Genomic DNA, 10,419 nt, shown 5'->3' on the forward strand with positions numbered 1-10,419 from the left:
CTGAGAACAAAAAAAGCCACGTTTTTCTCTCAAAGTTTCTTTATATGTATTTGTTAATAACTGTAATATTTTATAAGAGGAAGGAGAAGTGCCAACTTGAATTTCTATGTACGTTTCTGATGTCTTCTGTGTTTTCTAAAACATGACAATTTTGAGTCCCATGTAATACCTTTCTGAGAAGGGAAGACTGCTTGGATGGCAGGAAAACCGTGGGGCAGCAAGAACACAAGGATTTCAGCATTTGGTGTGTGGCCCATCAGCCGGTGTCAAAATCATCAATGTTTTCCAAGAATTTACTCTCCTCACTCTCACGTGCTAAATAAAGTGCAAGAATGGATCCTGATACTTTGAATCACGTGTTTTTCTGTTTGTTGCTGCATTTTGGGATTTTACTCGTCTTTGAAGTCCAAGCAGCATCAGGACCAGCAAAGGACCAGATTAGCATCGAGAAAGTGCTAGCAATTATTTTGCTCCCTGTTGATGGAAAATGTTACCGCTCATTGGCTTCAGCGTGTAACGCTGTGTAGTTTGGCGGGGGTTTCACTTCCGCACCTAAAGGTCCTTGACCCGCCAGTTGATTTGCGTGTTGGTGTTTACGGGCTGAAAACAAATACGTCGTTCTCAAAGACTGACTTTTATCTCTGTATTTATGTGTCTGGGTTCTGTTACTCACTCGGTTTCTCTTTTGTGTTTGCAGGATATTGAAGCTACTATGAACTCTGCTCTGAATGAGCTGCGGGAGCTGGAGAGGCAAAGCAGTGTCAAGCACACGCCAGATGTTGTCCTCGACACCCTGGAGCCTTTGAAGACGTCTCCAGTGGTGGCCCCCACCTCGGAACCCTCCAGCCCTCTGCACACTCAGATCCTCAAGGACACTGAACCAGCTTTCCAGCGCAGCGCTAGCACAGCCGGCGACATTCCCTGCACCTTCAGGCCAGTGAAGTCGGTCAAAATGGCCACCCAGGTGAAACCTCCAGCAACTCGGCCAAAGCCGACAGTTTTCCCCAAAACAAATGCCACGAGCCCCGGCGTTGCCTCCTCTGCATCTCAGCAGCCTACTGACAAGTCCTGTACTGTCTGATAAACTCGATGCTGCTCTGTGGTTATAACTGTATTGTTTCACATGAAGAGACTCTGTTAAAGACATTAAAATTCCTATTTAACTAATTTTTTTGAACTTCTGATGAAGGTTAGGTGTGAACTGCTACTTACTGCTGGGAGCACTTCCTGGGAGTAAACTAAGCGGTAACAACCTCGTCCCATGTACCCGCATCAGTGATGTTCGTAAGGCAAAACAGTTCGTGCCACGCTTAGGAAATCCAATATCGGGTCACTGTGAAGCTGAGGAGGAAAACACACAACAAGCGACGAGTTGGATCTTGGTTTCTAGTTGATGCCTTGTTCAAGTGTTTGGCCACCAAAAGAAATATTTCGTGGCATCATGTTTTGAATACTGGTGTAGTGACTTATATATTCTGTGTTCCATTTATCACAGGGAAACAATAGGATAGATTTTAGTCTATTGCATGTTTTGGTGCCACTGGTTACGTGGAGCTTGGACATGCCTGTTTCTTGTGCATTATTATTATTATTACGTCGCCCGCTGGTGCCACGGTGGTTAAGGGTCTGTCTCGACTTCCATCACATCCTCTGGTTTTGTTTGTTTGCTCCCCTGTTCCTCCCCCCGGGGCCAAAGCTCTTGGCCATCCAGCCTCATCCTTTAGTCGACACTTGTCATGAAAAATAGTTTACTCTGGAACACTCTTAGATTTTGTGGAGTTATACGTAATATGTGTCTGTGCAAATATAAACAAACATGTTCCTGAGGTTTAGGAGCATAAGAGCCCGGTTGTTGCTTATGGACAATCTAGCTGTTTTCCCCCTTTGCTCTCCCATATTTAAAAACGGCTTTATTGTTTTTCAGTGTAATTTTCAGCCCATAGGCTATGATGTGGTGTGTAGTCTCGGGAGACTGAATGTAAAAACAAGCTAACTTTTGAAAACTGAGCGTACTCTGATGGGAGTTCATTTACTAACGCACATGTTCTTGTTTTCATCGTGTATCAAGATGGATCCTTACCAAAATCCCAGTTACGAGCACTGTAAAAAAACTTCAATCAGAAGTTCTCAAACTTTGTACCTTCTCCCTCTTTCTGGTTGCAAACGCTTCGGTTGGTGGCTGTGACCGCTGTGAACTGCTTTAGGGATCTCCGCTCTTATAGAGCGGTGTAGGAACCACTGCTGGGGACAGGGACGTGACAGCATGCAGCTTCTGGAGTGGCTTCCCTACGTGTTCGTCGGTAGACTGGCATGCCTCCGTAGGACTCCGCGGATGTGAATGAATTCTTAGTTATTTGTGTTTATATGGTAGGCAGCAAATGCTTCAGCCGCTAGCAGGCTGCATGAACTCTTTTGTACTCTACTGAGAATTTTCCACAATGCTAACATTTATTTAATTAAAAAAAAAAAAAAAAGGCATGTGCCACTTACAACGGTAGAGAAGATCTCGCGGTCCTGCAGGAGAGGAGACTCTGGCTGACCCTCAGCTCACCTTGTTCCCAAACTTTTCTGGGATTTAAAAACAAGCTGCACATCTTACATTTTCATCAAATAAATTCAGGCATGGACAAGATAAGAAAAGTCATTTTCCTCTCCCGTTTAGCCAAGTTTCTTTTAAATTTGTGGGTTTCTCACACTTCGCTTCCTTTGAGACTGCAATGTCATTTTAATTGGCACTTAGTAATTAAAGAAGAAACAAAACTTGCATTTCTAAGAACAGTTTCTTCAATGTACTTTTTCTGATTCGTTTAGGATGTTACTCAGAGAAATGAGTGGGGTTCTTCTGTGGCCCAGTCCATCCCCACGCGCACACCCCCATCTCTACACATGGAATAGATCCATATTAATGATGGTTTTTGAAAAGACCAACTTTCTCTATGCCCTAAATTAAGAACATATGAAAACTGGGGAACACCGGAAAGATTTCAGTGAGAACGCTGCTATCTCTGTTTCCTGCGCTGATCTGTAGCAGCAGTTCCCGCCGGGAAGCCCCGCGGTACGTGTGTGACTGTCACCGGACCTTACCCTGTTCCTCTCGCAGGGGAAGATCCCCAACAGTGCGACCGGCGACCTTTGCTCTCAGGTTCTGATGGACTTCTACCACCAAGGAGTCATTTGTTCTTTTGGGGAAAAATAGAATTAAACTTGTAATTTTTTGCTCAGGCAGAATTTTCTGGCATTTACTTTAAGTAGGGAGTTTTTGGTTTTGTTTTCTTTTTGGTCACGAATGACCAAAGCTAATCTGTGTCAAGAGCAGGATCTCTGTAACTTTTCTTCGACTCATTCGTAATGCCTTATTTTCTTTATATTTTTATGCCTAGCATTCATGTTTCTAAGAATAAGTGTCCAGCCACGCACAGCACATTTGGAGGAGATGCTCCTTTCTGCCTTCGAGGAACTGAAGTACGAATGGAATTTGGGAGATAAAAACGACTTCAGGTTACTGTAACAGCACCTGTCTGTATCTGAATTACTGTGCTTATCTCTAGCATCCACGGCTCTGGGACAATCCTACTGGCGAGGGGAATATGCTTAGCAGGATAACCTGTATATTGAGCAACTCAACTGGAATTTTGGTGTGCACTGTGATTGACACTTACACTTAACAGCAAGCAATACGGCAGGCTGAAGATCGTCCTTCCTCTTCCACCTGCTCTGGGGCTGCCCAGCCAGCAGAGGATTCACACACGCACACGGGAGAATACAAAAATGACAAAAAAGGAAAATTCTAGCTTGTCTGCTTCACTCTGTGAACGTACAAGGCTGAGAGAACGTTTGCCACGAGTGTTTGACGACCAGTCGTTGCAGGAGAGGTGGGAAGGAGAAACTGGAAATGTCGGCGCCGCTCCCTGCACAACCAGCGGGCATCGTGTGGGAGAGCGCGATGTGGGGCGGGCGAGCACGACGCAGCGGTTTGCTTGGGGAGGCATCAATGTTACTTCATATCTTCATACTCAGAAGAAAGATTAGCTCTTCCATGGAAATCCTCTTTCATGACTTTTATGTAATGTTTGTGTCAAATATAAAGACAAGAAGTGTTTGATAACTGGAATAACGTATGTCTGTTTGATAGTGCTTTGTATGAACAAAGGGTTCTTGTTCATCAGATGTTGGATTGAAATAATCCAAAGCAAAACTTTTAAAATAAAATACGATTTTAGGTGATCAATCTTAATAGTTTCTGAAGCTCTAACCTTTTATGTTTTATTTCCCTAGTTGGGAATTGAGCAGTGTGCTTTAACGATTGCTTAAATTTCTGCCTCTCTAAGGTAATCCAAAGGCTCGCAGTTTATAAATTGTAAATTTGTTCTTCATGTCAAAGCAGTGGGACATGAGCAAACTCTCTCACTTTATCTGTACTGGATATTTTGTGGCAATGAAAATGATTAAATAATTAGAGTGCACTGTGACAGCAGAAAAAAATTGTTGTATATGTATGTATTTTGATACCTGTTCAAAAAGAGTCTTTGGGTTTCCTGTGATGAATACCTCATGTGTTGGGTTTTGGGACTTTTTGTTGACTTTTTTTTTTACCTTTTTTTTTTTTTTTAAAGGCAAGATTGTTCTTGCACAAAAGTAGGTTAAGGTAACCGAGTTCTCATAAATTTATTTACTGAATCAAAACACTTCGGAGTTTGGCAAGAAATTCCATCTGTTACAGTTCCCCACCTTGCACTTGGTCCAGGGGGAGCCATCGCCCGGCGGTTCCCTGCGCGCCTGGAAGAGCTCTAGCAATATTAAGCCAAAAGAGGTCGCTGCAGATGGAGTTTGCTGCCTTATTTCTCTTCTGTGTGTCAAAACCTCAAATTTGGTTGAACGTTGTCTAGGTTTGGGGGTTTGTTAAGCATTTGAGAGGTGTCCTTCAATAGAGATAAATGTCTCTAGTTAGCACGTCAGATCCTTTACATGCGTGTTACCTGATAGACGGGAACGCTCTGGCGCCCGATGAAATATGTGTTGAGGGAATTCTTAAATGAGATTATGCTCTCAGCAGGGGGTAGTTTGCTGGTAAGGCAATGGTAATGGTGGAAAAGTACCCATCGAGGCAATTATCTGATGGACGGGGTGAGAGGCTGAGCGCTCTGGCCCCTGTTGGAGGTGAGGAGCAGCCTCTGCCCCTTCCCCTGCGGGCGCTGCTGGTGCGGGGGCAGGTCGGGGGCTCGGGGATGTCTGCGCTGGGCAGGACCGAGCCCCGGCTGCGAGGGGTGTGCTGCGAATATAAACACATTTATCCCGGGCTAGGGAAACTGCTTGAAAAAAAGCCCAACAAACTGAAAGGAAAACAGAAGTTTGGGCACTCCCATCACCAAGGAGCCTGCCCAGAACAGAAAAATGAGTTTAATAAGCTGGGGATTGATTTATTTTGAGATTTCTAATTTTCATAAAACTGATGAGCCTTTTCGTGGGTTTATCGGGCCTTGGCTAACATCCCACAAATGCAGTTATAGACATAAGCCGTTCCTTTAGCAGCCCGGTAGCACTAGAGGACTTTGTGGAAGGGGGTGATGTTCTCTCCCAGATGAACGTTGTTCCCTGCAGGATGCTCCCATTCTCCGGCTCTGGGAAAACACCGAGCACTTACTGGTGCTCTGGACTGAATTTTGGGGTTTGAGCTTACATATCACTTCGGAAGATAATCCTCTCTCGGGATCAGCTTTCTGCTCGTCTCTGTGTGTTTGTCTGACAACCTGGTACTTGAAAAAATAAAAAAAATACTTGACCCACTGCCTTGTGCCCGCCGGGCTCGGACAGGGCCGGGATGCTCCGGTGGCTGCAGGTTTCAATCACTCTGTCTCTGCCGACCGCCCCGCCAGAGGCAGAGGAATTATTTTCCAGGCTTGGTTCTAGGAATCTATTTTGGTGGATCTAGAGATGCCAAAACAGCAATTCAAGGCTTGGAAAATTTAAGGTGTTTTGGGGTTTGTTTTGGTTTGTTGGTTTGTTTTTTTTTTTCCCGTTTATATTTTGTGCTTCCTATAATGTAGTTTGAGACGAGAGCGTTGTTTTTCAACGATGGGCCAAAAAGAGGTGAAGGCGGCAAGGGAGGGCAGCTCCCTACTGTACTAATACTTGATCTACCAAGCTTCATACAGGGTAAATATTTAGCGGTTTGCAATGGAAATAATAGATGGACCCTTCCTTGTAAAGGCACTGTAGTAACCTTACTTCTGAAGCGGACTTCACCAGCCTTGCTCTCCGGGCAGAGTCCTGTAATTTGAATAACCGAAGTCCAAAGGGGTTGGACTCGTGAGTGTGCCAAACTGCTGGAGCAATACTTGGGAGCAGCAGGTTCTTCAAAAGACCAGCTCCGTGTAGCCAAAACAGGGCAATTATCAAAAACCATCTCTTTGACGCATTTTCAAGGATCGCAGTGATGTCGTGGTTCTGCTGTAACGTGGGAAAGTTCGGTCGCAAAGTCTAGAAATCGTTGTTTTCTCTGTTGGTCTGAAACCTCGGTCCTGCAGTCGTGGGCTCGGGCTGGTACGGTGTGTTGGGGTTTGGGTTTTTATTAACAGCAGTTGTTTAATGGTGGGATGGAATGTTCTTGCTAAAACAGTTTCCATTGTTTCATGTCTTCTACACCAATATATATATGGTGTATATATTAAACTGTGTAAAATTGTACTTTGTATATATAACTCTGTACAATATGGAGGTACATCCTTTTTTTCCTTTTGGTACAGTATTGTACAGTACTAGGAGTTATATGTGTTGGAAATGTTAAATCCATACTGGGGCAACAAAATGTATCCATTGTCATTAGCAATAGTTTTTGGAGAAATAAATGTTTTGGGTATGGTGGAAATCCTGACACGACGTACGGAGCGAGTGTGTGGCTGCGGGCGCCTGGCTTTGAGCGAGGGGGAGGATGAGCATCGCCATGGGCGCCTTCCTCGGCGGGCGACACCGACTTTGCGGCTTTTGGGGAACCCTTGGGAATTTTCTTTGGCTGGCGCCTGGCACTGGTAAGTAGATGAGGAGGAATCTGCGGGAGGCAGAAATGCACGGTGTGGTTCGTGGGGGGCTTGATCGCAGCGGGGCAGGAGCAGGGCGATAAAGGGGACCTGAAGAAGCAGTGGCATGAGTGTGGTGCCACCAGCCACAGGCAGAGCCCCGCGTTTCCTCGCCCTGGGCCCGCACACACCTGCCAGTAACCATGGGATTTGGCAGAGCACAAACTTCCCTTGCAATGACCTGATTTAAAAGTGCTTAATCTTCATTGTTTTCCTGGAGAGGATGGGCCTCCGCCTGTCTCTGGGAAAGAGGATTTAAGATTGAGATTACGGATTGGACTGTTATTATTACTGGCTTTCCCCCATCTCAGTTTTTCAATGAGCATTTTTCAGAGCACAGTGAGGAAACGGTGTCAGGCGTTTGTTATTTTGGAGTCTCTTTGTTTAGGTTTCAAGGGATTAATTATTTATGCTGAGGTTTGATGTTTAACCGAGCTGGTTTGGGCTGTGCTGGGAGTCAGCTGGGGACAACCGACCCCACCGTCGCTGGGCTGAGCTCCTGCGGGGACGGAGCATCCCTGTGCTCCCTGGGAATGGAGCATCCCCGCGCTCCCCGGGGACGGAGCATCCCTGCGCTCCCTGGGGACCAGGGCGAGGAGGGGGCTTTGGCGGCCACTTCCCCCGTGCTGGTTGGGCCCATGTCCCCTATAAAAGCAGCTGCTGCAGGGGTTGAAGAGCTGGAAAGCCGGGATGGAAATGCCTTAAAGCAGGCTGGGCACCCGCCGTGGGCACGGCAGCGACTGCTCGGTGATCTCTGCCCCCTGTGCCTCAGATCTCTGCTGCAGAAGCTTGTTTTGCTGGGAAAAAACCACCTCATTTTTCTGCAGAGTCGCAGGTCTGCTTTGCAGCAAGGTGGGACAGACCTGTGCCTCTAGTACACAAAGTAATATTTTATTAATTTTTTTTCATCTGGGGACTGCGGTTTGAGGCTGTCACGGTGCTTTGGTCATCTGCCTTTGCAGATGTGCCGTTGCCAGCCCGGTGCCGGCTGCGGCTGGCAGGGGTTCAGCCAGCCCCCCCGCGCAGGGTGGGGGGTTCTGCCCCGCATCTGCGTTAAACCAAAACCGCAGCGCAGACCCCAAAACCGGCCCGTCCTGGGATGGCCCCAGTGCTGCTCCCTGGGCTCTGCCTCCTCTGGGACCGGCCAGGGGAGCCGGGAGCCGTCCTCAATCTGCCGACGGCCGGGGTGAAGCCTGCTTCCCTTCCATCCCGATGAACCTTCAATTAGTCTCCATCGATTTCTGGGGGGCACGGGTGGCTTCTGGCATGTTGGTGGTTGTTTCTTTATTTTTTTAAAGCATGAAATAGGAGTCAGAAAGGTAGTGGGGTGACACAAATAACAAATGATTTTTGATTTTCCATGAGTCGCTGCTGTCCAGCCGCGCAGGGGAGGACACGGTAATCCCTTAAACCCTTCTGATGGCATCATTTCTTCCAAACTGGGGATAGCTCTGACCCTCCCCTCTCAAACCTCTTTGCTGTTAACAGATAAACGCGTGCAGCGGTACGAGACGGGAGGGTTCGGTCGCTCGTGAGGGGGGTGAGGGAGGGAATGGCGATGCTCTGGGTGGGACCGCGGGATCTGATGGTGAAGAGATGGGACCCGCGGCGAGGCCGTGCCTGGGTCTGGCTTTGCTGGGCTCTGCTGGGATGAGCTGGGCTGTGGGCAGTGGCCAGGCCGGGTGCGTGACCTGGTGTGTAACTGGGTGTGCAAACTGGTGTGTTCCCAGCCTGCAGCCCAGTGCCACCGGTGTCCCCAGCCAAGGCCGTCCCTGGGGCTGGTCTCCGAGCACAGCAGGACCCACGGCCGTCCCTCACGGACGTGTCCCGCGCTCAGCCTGTCCCCAGGAGCAGGTTTGTCCCGGGGACAGTGTGGGGACAGCACCGGGGCCCTGGGCTTCCCATGCCTGCGCCCCGTTTCTGTCCCAAGCCCCCCAAGACAAGGTCCCTGCTGCAGGCAGAGCACGTCCCTGCTCGGCCTTTATTTTTTAGGCTTTGCTGCCACCAGCTGGAACCATCATTTTTATCACAAACTTGGTTTCAAGGCCGTGGTTCTGCTCTCCCGGATGCTACAGTCGGGCACCCGCAGCACCCGCAGGGTTTTGCTGCCCGCGGGCACGTGGCAGCCCCGGCTCTCGCTGCGTGTTCGGGGCCAAGTGGGATTTCCTGGTCCCTGACTGTGGATGTGAACAGTCTGAGCCGGTCCGGCGGGATTTGGGCGGCAGCTTTGAAACGGGGAGGAGAAAACCTGCTGTTGGGGCGAACGGGGAAAGGAAATAAGCTGTAAAATTTGAAAGGGTAGCAAAAGGAGGGGGATAAGGGAGCCTGAAAAGAGCTGGGCTCTGTTACAGGGCAAAACCCGGTGGGTGAGTTCTGGGGGTCGGACTGGGATGTCCCCTGGGGCTGGCCCTGTGGCGAGCTGGGGGAACTGGGACGCCCGGGAGCCCCCGCGCTCTGAGGGCTGGCACCGTCCCGGCATCAAGGTGCCTGTCGGTTTCCCTTTCAGACATGGCTGTGGAGAACTGTATGAAAAGACTTGCAGCACGACCTGAAAATAACCCTGTTTTGGGTGTTATAAAATATTTTAATTATTTCCTTCCTGTCTGTCTTTACCCCTCCCTAGCCCCAATCTGCTCACCCATCGGTGAAAGCAACGCGTACGGGTTCAAAGTCTCAGAAAACGCCTGAGTCTGGGGTTTCTGCCTTTAACAAAAAATATCTTTGTTTCAGTTTCTCTTCGCAGCAGGGAGCTGAATGGCACAAGGGGCCGTCCCTCTCCCGCCGTCCCAGCACGGGCTCCCGGGGCTCCGGGGCAGGAGCGGAGGTTGCGGAGCCCGGGGGGGCCGTGGGGTGAGCGCGGGGGGCTCGATGCACCATTGCACCCGCGGGTGGGCAGGTCTAGAAGAAACTCGGCTGGAATTTCCCTCCCGAAGTCTTACTTGCCCCTCTTCCTTCTGTGAACTGCTCTCGTCTACAATTTCAGTGCAGCCTGAGATGAGAAATGAGCTGTGTTTTCCTTCTGCACGGGGAAAGGCTTCTTCAGCATCTCCAGCTCACGTCAACGATCTTTTTGTCTGCTTAGTTGGGGGTTATCACGCAGCAGCCCAGCCACGCTGCATCTGCACCCAGAGCTCGGCAGAGCTGTGTGGATGGACCGACGGGCCCGTCTGGGGGGACAGGCACAGGCTGGAGGGCGCAGTCGCCACGTGCACGGAAAATAAGCCTGGAAGTGGCGTCGAGAAGCCACCCCGTCCCTTGCTCTTCCTGTTGGCGGAGCTGCAGCAAAATTACATTGATCAAAAGCGACTTGAGGTTTCGCTTGGTTGGATTCCCGTCACTGCGCGGC

General features: G+C 49.1%; 1 protein-coding gene across 4 annotated transcripts in view; it reads left to right on the plus strand.

Annotated features, from left to right (window-relative positions):
* SRGAP2 (SLIT-ROBO Rho GTPase activating protein 2) overlaps window positions 1-6,864 on the plus strand; it is a 113,945-nt gene extending 107,081 nt beyond the window's left edge. For all 4 annotated transcript variants that reach the window (XM_054181266.1, XM_054181270.1, XM_054181268.1 and 1 more), the window contains exon 23: window positions 698-6,864. In XM_054181266.1, coding sequence (XP_054037241.1) covers window positions 698-1,081 — 384 coding nt within the window. In that variant the 3' untranslated portion in view covers window positions 1,082-6,864. The remainder of the gene's footprint in view (window positions 1-697) is intronic.
* The last annotated feature ends 3,555 nt before the right edge of the window (window positions 6,865-10,419 follow it).

This window comes from Rissa tridactyla, chromosome 21 (genome assembly GCF_028500815.1).
Source record: "Rissa tridactyla isolate bRisTri1 chromosome 21, bRisTri1.patW.cur.20221130, whole genome shotgun sequence".
Taxonomy (NCBI): Eukaryota; Metazoa; Chordata; class Aves; order Charadriiformes; family Laridae; genus Rissa; species Rissa tridactyla.